Source organism: Orbicella faveolata, unplaced genomic scaffold, assembly GCF_042242905.1.
Source record: "Orbicella faveolata isolate gen_17 unplaced genomic scaffold, um_ofav_v1 contig_46, whole genome shotgun sequence".
Lineage (NCBI taxonomy): Eukaryota > Metazoa > Cnidaria > Anthozoa > Scleractinia > Merulinidae > Orbicella > Orbicella faveolata.
Window position 1 is genome coordinate 18,837,095 of NW_028301576.1, and position 16,849 is coordinate 18,853,943.

Below are 16,849 nucleotides of genomic sequence, written 5' to 3' on the forward strand. Positions count from 1 at the left end.
GATCACACGGAAGCGAGGCTTACTTGGGACTCTACGCGACGACTCGCAGACAGAAATATTCACGCGGACTGAAGTAACCAGTGTATGTTTTAGCTTTCAAAAGTATGGCTGCATTGAGGACATCACTTCGCTCTATATCTCCATCAGGTATGAAATTAAAGGAAGATTTCATCCCCGGATAAGGATTTTTACAAGCACTTTATAATTTCACTGTTGAATAATTCGTCTACTTCAATTTGTCACGTGGAAAAAACTTCCATAAGCTTTGTGCAATCATTGAGGAACATATTTAGTCAAGGATTAAGGTTATTGGCCATACTCGATCTAAGTTAATTAACTTAACTGATCTTCCCAACGCGTGTTGAAATTTCGGTGTTAACATCAAAGCGTCTGTAATAACTGCGTAGTCTATTGTCTGTGTATGAAGACATCCTTTCTTCCCAAGGCAGCGATCGCTCTTCCGGAGGTGTGTTGGAGGCGTTGCTCGTCCGTGATTTCAGTTTACCTGAAACTATTTTGATTTTTTCTTTTTTCATAAATTTGTCTCAAATTCATAATCATAACCTGAAACCAATCACGGAAGAAAGTTTTTCGAGTTTTTGTGGCGGTATATTCCATAATTTGGGACCTAAATACCTTGGTGTTGTTGAGGATTGTGCTCATGTCGTCCTTTTTTGTCTGCTGTAGTAACTGAGGTCTTTATTTTTGGACATACATTTGCCTCGTGGTTAGTGTCCTCACCTCTGGATCAAGCAGTCCAGATTTGAGTCTGGCAAGAGAATGCGTTGTGTTCTTGGACATTACAATTTAATCTCACCAGTGCCTCTCTCAGCACCCAGGAGTATAAATGGGTACCAGCAAATTTAATGCTGGGGGTAACCCTGTGATAGACTAGCATCCTATCCTGGGGGGAGGAGAAATACTCCTAGTCGGTGAGCTAGTAAGCTTGTTTCTATCACAAGGGTGATAATTGTGTTGCACAGGCATAAACTAATATCAAAAGGAACCTATTAAAGACTAATACATATCTCAGAGAATTAGTCTATCTTGTTCATCATCTCAGATGTGTTTGTGATGCCTTTCATCTCAGAGTCTTGATTTCTTTTTGTATGTGTTTCTTATTTTTTTATTTTTTATTTTTTAGCTGTGTTTGCTGGCCATTCACAACTCCAGATATCTGTCCGGAATGCAAGTGCAGCACAAGCTACCCTTCTTAGTATCTTAGACTCTCAGATCAGTGACATTCAACAAGCGGGAACTTGGAAAAGTGAAAGGGTTATAAGCACAAAGCAAGCATCGGAGATTGCTGTCCAAGGAAGAAGTGATAAGCTGCTTAATTTTTGTGCCAACAACTATCTGGGACTTTCAGTGAGTTACTTAGTCTTACAGACTTTATCCAGGGGTGGGTGGATCCACGATTCTTTTGAGCTGGGGGAGGTGGCTAGTACCTTGGAGTTGCAGTTTTAAGAGGTGTCTAATTTAAGACTGGCAATGCTACAAGTAATGCTACAAAGTAGAAATTGTCATGAGGAACCTGTCCAGAGTTTTTGCCTTTATTTCTGCTGTAATATTCACAGTCACAAATATGATCTCTTTTCAGTTTTTATTTTTTTGCCTGTCCCAAAGGAAGGGGGTGGCTAGCCACCACAATGACAAAGCTCTTAATTAAAAATAATTCTTTGTGAGACTTTTGTATGTTTCTTTTTCACTTTTTTCAGTCGCACCCAGAAGTTATTCAAGCAGCAAAAGATGCTTTAGATAAATATGGCAATGGCCTGAGTTCAGTCAGATTTATTTGTGGTACACAGGTAAAATCATTTTCATAAATAAATTGATGTTATTTTTTAATTATTATAAAATATAATATTTTCACAATTAAAAATGAACAGAATGATGTGGTCAATACATATATATTTATTCACAGGATATTCACAAGGAACTGGAGGAAAAGATATCACGATTTCATGACCGTGAAGACGCAATTTTATATCCTTGTTGTTTTGATGCAAACACCGGTTTGTTTGAGGCTCTTTTAAGTCCAGAAGATGCCGTCTTAAGCGATGAACTGAATCATGCGTCTATCATTGATGGAGTACGGTTATGTAAAGCCAAGAAATTCAAATACAAGAATAAAGATATGGCAGGTATGATTTGCGGTTTGCCTGAGGTAAATGAGAAAGACAATAAATTACAAACTCTTCCAAGTAGACTGTGAGAATCATGTACTAAAAGGCATCTCTGGTCAAGTGTCGATCAACATTTGATTAACACATCAATCAATACTTGGTCAACACTAGGTCGACACTATCAACATCTCGATCAAGTGACATTCAGTATAGAGCCAAGTGTCGACCAACTCATATGTATTGATTGACACTCAATTGCATGTCTGCAAAATTTAGACATCAATCACAACTGGCATTCAACGGAGATGTTGATTGATTGTCAACCGACCTGTCAATAGAGTATTGATCAAGTGTTGATTGAGGGTCAATGGAGGGTATTGATTGACACTTGACCGTGGAAGCCCTTAGTACACATAATCTGACCATGACACCTGTAATTTTTTTTACCTCCTCCAGAGTAATGGTTTTGCTTCAGACCAATTATATAGTACATCTGAAACAAACTCGCAGCATCAAAATGTTACTCTGACACCTGGAAAAAAATTGTAGGTCTACTGGAAAGAGTAGTATGATATGATCCCAATACATGTATATGAAATAATAATCCTTGCTGATCAGGGATTAAAGTCTCTTGACTATATGGTTTTAAACTCCATGCTAGACCTAGAGGAGAAGCTGAAAGAAGCTGAGGGAGCACGCATGAAGTTGATAGTTACAGATGGTGTTTTCAGCATGGATGGAAAAGTTGCTCCTCTCAAGTAAGTGACTGTGAAGTCTACTCAAGCTCTAAGCTCTAGCTCATGACAAGTGGTTACAGTATAGACAATAGTGTCTGACTTGAATATCTGGGTTGGGGGGGGGGCACTGATGTAAAAAGGTGGATAAGGGATGCTCATGGGGAAAACTTTTTATTAAATGAATTAAAGGAGAACAATCTGGGCATGGCTAGAGTGTTGTTTGACCCCTAAAAGAAACCACTTTAACACAGACCTTCTTGGATGGCAACCCCCAAAATATCTTGATCGGGGTTTAAAAAATAGTAGTGTTTTGTTGTAAAAACCCTATGTGAGACCAAAGTTTGTTATTTACTCTCCGTCGAGCACCCAGCCAGTCCCAACCTTTTCACATGGGAGTTCCCATATGTAATTATGTCATTATTTAATAATGAAAATGAACTTAATTTTATTTGTAACACCCTATACAAGCTTTCAATTAATAATACTTGTGGTGGTTCCTCTAACAGTGAGCTGTGTGACCTAGCAGAGAAGTATGGTGCACTGACTTTTATTGACGAGTGTCATGCTACCGGATTCTTAGGTGAAACAGGAAGGTATCTGGACACCCTTGAATTTATGTTATGCACTTGTTAGAATTGTATTTTCAATTATTAATCATCACTGCAGCAAAAATATAATATTTATTACCAGTAGATTGTAATTGGTTATGTAGACACCTACTTGCCATGCAACCTGTGTGTAATCACTAATAGGTTTCTCTTGATTTAATGACTCACATTAGCACTTGTAAAGGATAAAAAATGCAAATTACAACTAAGTGGCCCATATCAGGCCGAGGTTTCAGTTGCATGAAGTGACTAGGAGTTTTTCTGCTCTCCCTTGGATGGGATGCTAATCTATTGCATGGTTACCCCCCAGCATTAAATTTGCTGTTACCCATTTGTACTCGTGGGTGTGGAGAGAGGCACTGTGAGAGTGAAGTGTCTTGCCCAGGGACACAACATATTGTCCCCTGTCAGGGCTTGAACCCAGACTATGCAATCCAAAAGCATGTACGCACTTACCACGAGGCCACAGCACCTCCCACTGACTTGCACTTGTGACAAATATATAATATGATCACTGTGAAGTCATTTAATAGCCACACTCTTTGTTGATAGGGGAACAGAGGACTATTTGAACTGCAAGGGCCGTGTAGATATTATCAACTCTACTCTTGGAAAAGCTTTGGGTGGTGGAGCAGGTATGAATGAATGAATAATAGCGGAGCTCCCGCGCGCCAAAGGCGCGCGAGCAGAGCCCCATACCTTAGAAATTTTGGTAAACCCATCAAGCCGAGAAAATTTGGTTATGACGTCACCGTACGAGCGAGCGAGCGAACGCCGTCCGTACAGACTCTGGGGGAGGGGGAGAGGAGCCTCGCGGTAGCGCAAACGGGGGAACCGAGGAATGCCATCTTTTTTTGGCGGGATTTTTAAAGAAAAGAAAACTCATTTCTATTTGCCATATCAACAAATAATAGCGGAGGTTGATCTAACGTTTTTAAGATGGGGTTGCACTGAAGCATAAAACAGAAACGGAATGCAAGAAATTACAGGCAAAGAAGTAGCAAAGAAGTAGCGAAGAAGATCGTGAAAGAGAGCGGGCCAGCGCTGGGGAAGGAGGTGAAACAGTACTGAACACTGCCGTTAATTATAGCGAGTCAAGGACTAGAGAAAGGGGATGAAATAATACGGAACAATGCCGTGAAGCAAAGGTAACGAGGACTATAGAAAGGAGACGAAATACCCGACGACTGTAGAACCGCTCAATTAATTCGCGCGTCGAGATGCTGTGCAGCCGAGCAAGAAAAGTCACATGATTAAAATCAGGTGACGAACCAGAGAACTGTGTGTTTAGTGTAAAACAGAAAACACAGCGGAAAAAAGTGGTTGATTCGTTGATCTATCGAAAAGATTAGATCAGTTCCGTTCAGTCTTCACAACTTTTGCAGCAAGTTTCTGCCTGGAAGATTTGCACTGGCCGAAGTGAATTGCCAACTTGAGGTAAGCGACGTTTGCTATGGAAATTATGAAGTTGCCTCGGCGAGATAAGCTTATTTTCAGTAGGAATCCTTTTTTAAAGTCTTCCTTATTTGAAGCCATGCTGTGAGGCATTTTGTAAATTACATAGGTTTAATTTCGCTCATAACAATAACACTTGAGTGGTTTTGTGGGATCGAGGTTGTAAGTTGCATATTGTAAACAAATCAAGTTTTGTCTCGAGTTTCGTCGTCACGTTTAAAAAAAAAAATCTGTATTTGTAAACACTACCGGGCAAGTTTTGAAGTTTTCTCTGTGTTAATTGGCACAACCGCTTCCTAGACTACAAGAATTTCTTAAACCAAGATAGGTCAACAAACCATTTTAAGCCGAAGCGAACAGGATTTGCTAAATTTACTTTTGACGTACCTATGTGAATATTTACATCTTGTGATTACAAAGTATTTCCTCGTTTTGTTAGTTCAATTTATTCGGTTTGACGAAATGCTTGGGAGGAATTTCCAGGTTAATTTGGTTGAAGACTGGTAAAGCTACCGCCGATAAAATGACTGCAAAGCTAAATTAAGCCGTCGGCAAAAATACACACTGTGATATTCAAATCTATGCTTAGGCGTGAATAATTGTTAAACTTTAACACTGCAAGCTTAAACGAATTTTCTTCATCCTTTCTTTCATTCAGTCATCCTTCATTGAGAAGGGATTTGCTGTTTGATACTCAGCTGTAATGATATGCATATTGTGTTTATAATGTAGATTTCCTCGTTTTATTTTGTTGTTGTCCAGTTAGTTCGGTTTGGTGAAATGCTTGTAGTCGAAATGTCGAGTAGACGATTATGCATGTAAACCCTGTCGGCAAGTAAAGCTCTACTTCGATTTTGATTTGCTATTTCATTTTATTAGTGCCACTGTTTTTGGTTGGGGGTACATGGCCCCTATTTTCCTAATGAGATGTTATTCCCTAGTGTGGTATTTACACTTATGGAAATGTTCCATAACAGTGAGATAGTACTAATTAAAAAAAATGCTTAGAGCTGTGCTCGGTAACTTGAACAGTGAAAATGACATTTACATACGTAGAAAAAATTAAGGGTATAGAAGTCCATCCCCTGACCATTTCTCGGTAATAAAAATAACTTTTACTTATGTACATTCAAAATTTAGTTGGTGAGAGTGCATTCCTCGCTCCACTCTCTCTCTCTGCTCTCTTTTTCACACTAATTTTTTGATTGACTAACTTATTAACCGAATGTCACTGACTGTTTTCTTTGTTGTGCTTTACTTTTTTGCTCGTCGAAGAAAGTTAACGCTAAAAACTGACATTTGAATGCCTCCTTTGCTAAAGTTAGTCACCATTTAATTGTTATCACTCCCTGTGAATTCATAGAGAATTACCACCTAATGTGGAAGTCCTGTCTTCAAGTGTGGGAAAATGACACCGCAAAAAGTTACAAAAAAAGTTACAATGAAAGTAAAAAGAATTGTGAATGTCGATCATGACTTGGTGTACATTGTACATCATGTAAAGGTATGTGGTGAGTGCCAAAGGCATAACATTTCATGCATTTGCCTTTTCAGGACAAATTATATAACAGTGACATTTTAAAAGATGTGATCAGAAAAATAATGAGTATTGTCCAGGCAGTACCAGTTTATGGACGGCATATGCAGACAGTAAGAGGTGCTGTAAGCATTACCAGGTAATTAAGTTAGTTTTATGCTTATGACTTCTTGTACTTGGATTTTGTGTCATTTCGTCACAAGAATAGGTAATGAAAGATGCATTAGATGATGCAATTTATTTTCAAAGGCAAACTTAAAAGTCTGCCTATGGTGGATACCGGTTGTGTGTTAAGTGAATGTAAAGCAAACACACTGTTAAAGATGTACGTGCATGTTAATATTGAATAATCTGAAATTTCAGCGAGTTTGAAAATATATTATATCTATGACGGTTCTGAGGTGAGGGCTGTTACATGTACATGTAAATGGCTCATGCTCAATTTTTCACTTGTTATGATTTAGCTGCCAATATGTTCTGTAAATTAATTTTAATAGTCATCTGTTGGTGTGCAACGATATACACCAATATATAACCAAATATTGTACAGTGTAAATTAATTAACCAAATTATGCTGTTTTCAGTCGACCAACGCTACTACATGTACATTGTAATGTGATGTTGAAGCGCACAAATTTAACTGTTATGAACTTGTCAAATGTATGAACTGGCCAGCCAGTCTAGATTACAAAACTTTCTGAAAGTTGGCCTTACCAGGTAAGATATTTCTTAAAGCATATTTTGTAATTAATGATTTCTCAGACATTGCGTGTGAATATCTTCTGGAACTGCCCACTCAGATTAAGTCAGCAAGAACATCAGTATTTATCCTGACAAAGTCTGATTTTCAGTTATATGTACAACCAAACAGCTCGGATGGCCCTTTGATTGGGACTACATGCACATTGTTGTACTGCAATGTTCCAGTTTCTTGTTTAAAGCAAATTGCATGTGCGCTCAAAAGCAAGTCGTCAAGTTCATAACAGTTATATATGTTTGCTTTGCATCTCAGGACAGAGCCTGCCACTGTGAAAGTTTTGGTGCCATCCCCCTAACATTTGATTCACTACTGTAGACACTCAGTAAACAACTAGTAATGAAGGACACTGTATATCAATGAAAGGAATGTCATCTGTTGGTTATAAATTATAATTGATATGTCTTTGTATGTTCAGTGGTGTTCAAGTAGCAGCGATATACAGTATGATTACATCCCTGTTCCTGTCAGTCAATATATGAACAGTGTACACATGGGCAACCTGGATTAAAACAGCAAAGATTTTCAAAGCAACCATGGCCAGGTGAGATATTTCTAAAGAAATATAAATTGAAGGTCCTTATGATTGCTTATAGGGATTGATTTTTATTGTAAACAATATTTTACTGAGTGTATTTTTCTTGTGTACTAATTGTTATAGAACACAGAGACCGCTGTCATAACAGAGATATTAATGTGTGAAAAGTTCCATAAAAAAATGCACTGGGAGCAAATTAAATCATCATAGATGTAGCTTCTGAGAGATCCCCAATATTAATGGAATATACATTGTACATACATGTAAAAGAGTTCAATAATTTATTACTTAAGATTGTAATGCTTTGTTTGGTTTCTCTATATTCACAGACAACTTGATGCCATAATAATTTCTGCACAAAGTTCATTGAACAAACTGACTTGGAAGTTGAGTTCTGCAACCCATACTGTGTGTAGTAATATCATACAGCTGTAGCTGCAACATTGTGACAGATAAACTGTATTACATTATTAAGAAACACCTATGATACATGTATTAACTAATTATTTAAAGTGTCTGTTAAATTAATCAGTTTTTCTTGGAGACAATTTACTCATCATGTCATGGTTTATTCAAATAATTGCTTTTTTGGCTTAAAAATGATATTTATTGTGCTTGGTTTATGTTGCTCTTAAATCAATTTTGTGATAACTGGCATTGGACATGGCATAAATTAATATTTTGCCAACACGAAATGGAGAACTGGGTCTTAAGCAAAGTTGCAGGATTAGTATTTTTGTAGAAAGAAAGAGTTGAGAAATTTGTGACATTCTACTGACAGCCTTGCCATTTGCAACGTTCAATAAGGTTAATTTGTTCCCTAGTGTTGTGCAAATAGTGTTCTCTAATTTATAAATTATTTCAATCAGTTGTTTAAATGACTGCCTTATAACCCCATCTCCAGCTTTGGTGCATGCAGGATATTGATGTATTGTTTATCCATTTTGCTATAAATTATCTTTAATTGATGTGTCAATCTAAACATATCTTTGATATGCTGGCTTTTTCTGACAAATGTACCTATGCCTCATAATCTTTGAGTGCATTTGGTTGTGTAGTGCAGACAAAATACACGTACATAATATAACTTACTTATAGCTTACATGTACTTATAATTCTTGGTATAATTTAATCATTATGAGCAAAATTAATTAATGGAACCCAATAACAGCTCCTGTAGTCCACAGTCTCATTCGAGAAAAAGAACAAATCACATTGGAATTGAATAGTAAAATTATTATCAGAAGCCTATGCAAGTATTCATGATCAGCAACAAAGTATCATATTTATCGTTCATGCCAGAGTGATTTTGCTTATACTTATACTTTAAGAGATGGTGCAAACCCTTTTAGCAGGAGGAGATGCCATACAAAAATGAAGATAGCTAACTGTCTTTGGGGATCAAGTTAGAAAACAAAACTTTTTAACTTTTTACATGTGTATACTACTTTGGTATTTTTGTGAGATTTCATTTGGTAGAAATTTGGGGACTGAATATATTGTAGCCACTACATTTCAGTCATACCCCACAACAACAAAAAATGTGTAAATAAACTTCTTTTGTGCAGGAGTCCCAATTGTTAACTAAGAAAGAATATAATGATTAATAACAATTTCATGTCTTTCTCAATAAGAAAGAACAGGAAATGTCACCAAAAAGCACAGAAGACAGTTCTGTTATGTGATCAACATTATTGGTGGCTCCCCTGAAATGCTTGAAATCATGGCTCTGTTTTCATCATTACACCATCTTACACCTCGATCTGCTGATGTGATCCTAGTTCGGGCTGAAAGTATAAAATCACTTGCAGTTTACTTCACATACATGTACATGTTGGATTATTTTCATCAGTAACAACATTCCAAAAAATAACTGACGAGCTCCGCTTTTAGGCTTGGCTAAATCTATATATTATCTTGAGTGGTGTGTAAATATTGTACATTTAAGGACAATATGACAATCATTTTATTTTTATATTTATTTTTTTAATTTGCCACACAGTCAAAAATAGAATTAGGGTACGATGATTAATAAATAACAAAAATTAATACCGTATTTATTCACTTATAAAGCATACCATTTTTTACGAGAAAATAGGCTTGTTCGATCAAAATCTGCTCAAAACTCTGGGTGCATCTTATAACCGAGTGTTTTCGCACAAAAAAATATAACTTCTCCAAATTTCCCTAATAAACTGAAATGAGTATGTAAATAAATACCGGTAAATGAATACACAAAAGACAAGCAACGTTGATCATTGACTTTATGTGATTTTTTGGTTCTAAAAAGAACCAGGGTGGCTCTGAAAAGAACCTTTTGTTTGAAAACTTGGCTGAGCTCAGCTACTCGTTGTCTTCGGCTTCACTGTCTGTCTCAAACTTGTTGTCAATCGGCTCTTCTGCGTCTTCTGCTGCTTCTTCCTCTTCATCCCAAACAGCATCATCTTCAGTTCCATCGAGAGCATTGTTGATACCACAGGACTTGAACAATCTCGTTATCAAATCAACTGGGATCTCTCTCCATGCTCGATCGATCCAACACAACACCATCTCTTTACTGGGCGCTCGCTTCTTTCTGGAAGTGAAGGCGTGTAGGTAAATGGGCTGTTAATCATCCAGGCTTTGTACTGCGCACTGACCTTTGCTTCTTGGATGGCTTATTGATGCACTTATCCAGGGGCTGGAGAACTGGAGTGAAGCCACTGGGAATTACGGCAACATCAACGTTTCATCTGTCAAGTAGATCTTTAACTGCATCCATTAAATTGGCACGGAAAGAATCCCAAACAAGAAGTCTCGACCCTCAGGCGTAAATCAAAGATTCCTCCGAATCAACTCCTTGGTTCCTATAAGTTAGAGAAAAAAAACTCTGAGTAGGCTACAGTTAAAGACATGACTTTCTAATGAGTGTTACTAAGGGAGTATTAAATGTGAACAAAGCCAAGGTGATTTCAGTGAACTCCAGTGTTCTTGTGGCTGGCAACTCGAATCTCATTGGGGTTTCATCCACGTTCAGGATTTGGCTGGACTCATAGCCACATGAAGAAAGAAAACTACAATTTATATATTAAAGGATATAGAAAACAAAATGGCAAGTAAGCTTAGGCTCCATCTTAAGAAACGCCAGATACATGACTAATTAAGTTCTCTGCTGTGGATGCTTGACTGCATAAATTATGAGACCCCAAGACTATGATGTGGTAGTATGTGAGCAAGCTCTAAATAAGGAATTTAATCATTTATGCTTCAAATACCTAGCTAATGGCAACACAACTTATACAAATTGATGCCCATTTACATTTAATTAACCATTCAAAAAATTTGGTAAGACATGTAAATCACCAGACAGATAGAGTGACAGATTTGTCATAAATTCTGCAAAAATTGGTAAAGAGGAACTAATAAACTATTGATTTATTACTCCGGTGTACTGTAGGTGGTTACACAACAGGACCTAGACAGCTGATCCAATTATTACGTCAGAAGTCCCGTCCTTATCTCTTCTCCAACACCCTACCTCCTCCTGTGGTGGGTGGGGCCAGTAAGGTGAGCTGCACTGAATGAGCAGGTAAATTTCTCTGTCTGCTGAGCATCATACTACTCTATGTACAAAGAAGACTCGTTCATTTGTTCCACTCTAACATTAATTATTTCTCTGATAAGTGGTACTTATTAGGCTTTGTTCATCGACTGTTAGACCTGCCAAATTCAAATATATATATCAGTTGCTGGTCTGTTTTTCTTTCGAAATGAGGCGGGAACATTTCAGACTAGAAGAGATTGGGACGAGACATAGGTGAAGCACTCGTGAGAAGAAATACCACTGACCCTAAGAAAATACCATTTGCCAGCAGTCTAGATGTAAACAAATAAACAAGCTTGACCAGCATACTAAAGGTGGAGTATGATCCTGCAACATAAAACAGTTTTCCTTTTTTCATCTGTAGCATAATTGCTGATATCTACTGTTTTTTCATATATTTTTGCAATCCTCCAGGTGTTTGATCTGTTAATGAATGACTCAGATCTGATTAAAAAAGTGTCTGACAACACCATGTTATTTCGAACAAAAATGACAGCAGCAGGTTTCAACATCACTGTAAGTAACTGAACTCCAAGTTTAAAGATTTTAACCTCCTAGTCTAACCGAGAGTGAGGGCCAGACTAGGGAATAATAATTGGTAGTTGTAGTAAAACTTTGTTTAACTAGGGTGGCCCATTCAACATCATGGCTGGTATTCAGAGGGGCCCTGGTAATAAATATTATGTACAATGATTATCATAGAAGTTCAAATATATTGTACAGTCAGTATGGAGCTTGTGGCACTTTATAGTCCTTAGTCCCAAACAAGAAATGTACCTCAACATGAAATGGCAAGCTGGGCATCCGTGATTACGAGATACCAAAAAAAAAATGTATGGTTTGTGAATCATAGCAGAGAGGCGTCTATCTGGGCAGTAAAAATTTCTCCAGGCAAGTGCGTTTTGAGAGTCACTCACCCAAATGGTGAGTGCTGTCAAAATTTAGTTTCCAACACTGTGTAGGTGAAACACATTCTTTTCATTGAATGAGTTTTGTAAAAAGACTTGTTTTCACAGGAGTAAAATTAAAGGCAATAAGTAAACCAGCATTATGATATTAAGTAGAATGTTTGTTCACATGTACACATAAATCTCTAGCATATTGATCATACCATGGCTATCTCCTAGTACATAATAATTCTGTTGTGTTGTTTTTTTTTGGCATTATAGGGTGATGGTCACCCAATAACACCAGTCATGTTAGGAGATGCTCGGCTTGCTGTAGAGTTTGCTGATGAAATGTTAGGTGGGTGTATATCACCCAAATGTTGGTTTTCTAATTCAAGATTTGCCACTCCGGCACGCGAACGTATGTTGGGAACTGAAAATGGGTCTTGTTAGGTCAAGGTGTCTGGCTCATACAACCTATGAGCTCAAAAGATATAGTGCTTGTATATGGTGAAGACCACAACTAAGTGGCTGTTTATGTTTGGTGTCCAATAGTGGAGGTTCCTCTGATTGGTTTGTTTATTGATTAATTTAGTGGCTTCCCAAATGATTGATTGATTGACTGACTGACTGACTGACTGACTGATTGATTGATTGATTGATTGATTGATTGATTGCTTCATTGTTTTCTTGCTTGTCTGCTTGATTGATTGGTGTGTCAGGGTTAATATTTCATTGAATCACCATAGTTGACAAATAAAATAATGCATATTGAATGCAGCTTTCAGGATGCAAAGAAACCAATGGTCAAGTAACTATGACGTACTAACAGAATTAGATATTCTCACTAACCCCTGTAGTAATTCTTACTATTAATAGAATGATATGACTGATTGTAATAATTTAAAATTTAATTTATTTAATATAATAAGCTTATCTCTTACATCACATCAGTCTGTAAATTATGTGAATTTCCTGTAAGATTTGATCCCGTACTTACTCGTCGGGCATTAGGAATGATGGGTAGAACCATTAGTGCACCTGCAAAATCTACTAGCAAAAGCTAGTGGACATGAATTTCTTTTCTGATGCTCATTATTTACTCATTATGATACACATGGCTGGTTTACTGATAATTTTACTGAATTGTAATAGTTTTGCAAAGAGTTGATTTGTTTCCCGTTTCTGATTTTGCAGAGCGTGGAGTGTATGTGATAGGTTTCACATTTCCCGTTGTTCCCAAGGGTAAGCTGTTTTATCATTTTGGATAACATTTTCTGTCTGTGGAACAATTTTCCAATGACTAGACAGCACTGTTGACAATACAAAAACAGATTGAATCAATTCAATTCTAGTCAATCATTGATGCCAAACACAAGACACTGTGCACTATAGGACAAAAGTATATTTCCGAAAAATATCCCGACCCCTTAATATTGAGCTTGCTGAAGTTATTTTGTTACAAAGGCTAGGTGCGACCTCTCCTGAGAAATTGAAAAATACCGGTAATAGCATTTGATAAGTAAATTCAGCCGAGCGTTTGTGAAGTGAACATGAGTATCCTTGGAGACCCAGCGGGTACAATTGATGGGGGGCAAGGGAATGTTGAATCAGTAAGAAAAAATCAGCAAAGAAAATTCAATGAGCATAACATTCACATTTCTTCACTTTACTTTTCCCTGACTGGTTTGGCTTTCCCTGAGTATAAGGAGCTGGAATGCAGGAATTGCAAAAGCACCTGTATGAGCTCAAACACACCTATTTAATATTTATCTTTTGCATATATACAGGCAAAGCTAGGATACGTGTACAGATCTCTGCTGCCCATAGTACAGAGGAGATTGAACGTTGTGTTGACGCTTTTGTTGATGTTGGAAAAAAGAAAGGAGTGATTTAAATAAATGTATGAATAATTTTAGCAATTTGAATTGAACTAAAAAAATATTCTCTGAGTGTTCTAAATAAACTGATAAAACTGTTTATTGTCAAGACAGGTAATTTGCAGGGACTGTAAACCTTCATAGTGTTATTAATAACACGAAATGAATTAGGCGGTCAGTTCTTCAGCTCAGGTCTTATTTACTACCAAAGAAAACTGTGTTTGCTTGCATTACATTGCAATAAGAAAGATTTCTTGAGGAATACTCCGAAAAATAAATACAGCAAGGGTACACTTTTTTTCATGTTTTACTTAATTGTGTGTAATAATGCATAATTACCAAGTGAGAACACCCAGAAATGCTGAAAAAAGTTCTCATTACATAAAAAGTTCTGGGTATAATTTTTACTAATTTAGGAGGTATTTTAGGGGGTAAAACATTTCTCCCAAATATTTAAGGATGGACAGGGATATTTTTGATCGAGAGAGACAGGGGTGTTGTGTTGGTACGCTTGTAATATTTCTATGCAAAATGTTTTCTAAATATATCACTGAGGTTGCAGTGCAAAAATTATTTTGGCTTATTCTATAAATTCTTTCGTGGGCATATTTTGCTTGCAGGAATTGTTTGGGTAGTAATATATCCTTATTATCCATCCACTCAAAAATAGTGTAACAGTTCATACCATAAATATTAGCATTTGGTGAGAAGAGAGTGAGTTAACCATCAACATTAATATTTAATAGATCATCTTTATTTGTTAATTAAGGAACATTTAGGGTTAATATTTATATATATCTTGCACATGGAGGTATTTTTTTTGAGTGTCGAAACACAGCTTTAATTTACTCCCTACCAGGGAGCATGTTTATAGTGGCCCTATTTTACAATTATTATTGATAAGTTAAAGGCCCTAATGAAATAATGAGATTTCTATGAGGTGGTAGTTGACAAGTATGAATAGGCCGAATCAACTTTAGGCTTGATTTCCACCACTCTCTCTGGTGCAGGCTCCTTTCCCAGTGGCTGGTAATCAAGCCAAAATCAACTATCACCTCATAGAAATTGAGAGTGAATAACCTAATTGCACTTATAAAATTTTTAAGGGAATTTGCTTCAAATAGCGGTTTCCAATCATAATTTTTCATCTTAGTATTAAACTTCACGCTGATGTTCAAATAAAAAACTATTTCCTATGGTCAGTGGTGATGTTTCTTAACCCAATTTAAACACTATTGCTTAATTGACTAACTCTGTGCCCTATTCAGATCTAAAACGGGTATTTTATCACTAGTTCTGCTAAAAGGTGCATGGACCACTCCCCACTTCATTAATTGCCGCCCTGTCTGTGAAAAAAATGTGTGAGGCACGGTGGCTTCATAGTTAGTGCTGTCGTCTCCGGATCAAGCGGTAAATGGGGGTAGCCCTGCAATGGACTAGCAAAAACCAGAAAAGGAACCAGCCTGACGGGCCACTTGGGTCATATGTAGTTTGTAGCCTGCATAAAATTTTATACTTACTGCACCGCTGATCAAAACATAACATAAAACCTTTATTGATCTTTACTGATCTTTATTTTAACACAATAAGAGTAGAGCTACTAAGCTTGTGGGGTCGTGTATACTACTGAATTAAAATATGTGCGGAAAATTTGAACCATACTTCAGGCCACCCAGCTGCAAGCCATAAAGTGGGATACAGACTGCCACGCCACAAGCCACTGAATGGGCCATAAGTCGTATCGCTGAAAATCATATCCCATACTATCAGGAAGGATTTTTAAAAAAAAAATGAAAGAAAACAAAGGAAAAAAAAATTGTAATCAACAATATTGAAACAAAAATATTGCGGATCCGTTACCAAGATTGATCATGACAACATAGGATATAGCATTCTCTGGTAAAAAGTACTTAAAAACATAAGCTTTCGACAGCCGGCCTATTGTCTTCATTGACAAAGGAAACCATCGCACCAGAAAGACACTGGAATCATGGCACATGGCAAAAACTGTTGAGGTTGATAATAACTCATGCCCACTCCAAAGACAATACAACATTCTTTAAAACAAACATTAATTTTAGCACTTTTCGCATTCTTTTGAACATTCTTTACACATGCAGTAATTTTAAATTTATGTGATTTGATAACAATTTTTATCCATCAAAGACAGTAGACCGGCTGTCGAAAGCTTGCAGTTTTTAAATACTTTTTACCAGAGAATGCGATATCCTATATTATCAGTATTGAAACAGATTCCAAACCAGGATTATGTTCCAATGATTTATTCACACATCAGCTGACACCTTTTTACCGGGAAGTGTTCAAGGCTTGGAATTCAAGGACATTTCAGCAACTCTGAGGGGCTCAGTTTTCCTCTGCCAATTTTTTCATGTAGATTGGAAGATTTTCCCAGGCAGGGGAGATGGGTACAAATTTTCCCCAAAATCAACTAGTTGAGCCTAAAAGTCACATTCGTCTCATACCCATGTGCATAATGCTCAATGGATTCCCAGATGTATCAATAAAATTCAAAGACAGTTGGGAACAATTTTAGAACTTTTTTAATAGAATTTAGGACTTTTTTCATTTTTAAGGACTTTTCATAGACCTGGCAAACTTCCACTGGTTTTCCAAGGTCTTTTCAAACTATGGATTGTCACAACCCAGCTGCTCATTCTTGCTCTCATCACCACTCTATAGCTAACAAGAGCTGGCTGCATTCACAGGCTTCTCTTGTTCAA

At 37.0% G+C, this 16,849-nt stretch overlaps 1 protein-coding gene across 1 annotated transcript; it reads left to right on the forward strand.

The window, feature by feature from the left end:
* Window positions 1-30: 30 nt before the first annotated feature.
* On the forward strand, window positions 31-15,306 carry LOC110041241 (2-amino-3-ketobutyrate coenzyme A ligase, mitochondrial-like). Its single transcript, XM_089276943.1, has 12 exons — window positions 31-147; window positions 1,145-1,368; window positions 1,719-1,808; window positions 1,925-2,144; window positions 2,788-2,884; window positions 3,370-3,456; window positions 4,024-4,106; window positions 11,195-11,304; window positions 11,756-11,857; window positions 12,511-12,586; window positions 13,426-13,473; window positions 14,019-15,306. Exons 1-12 carry the CDS (start codon window positions 105-107, stop codon window positions 14,123-14,125), a joined length of 1,287 nt encoding a protein of 428 aa, XP_089133069.1. The 5' UTR covers window positions 31-104; the 3' UTR covers window positions 14,126-15,306.
* Window positions 15,307-16,849: the final 1,543 nt, after the last annotated feature.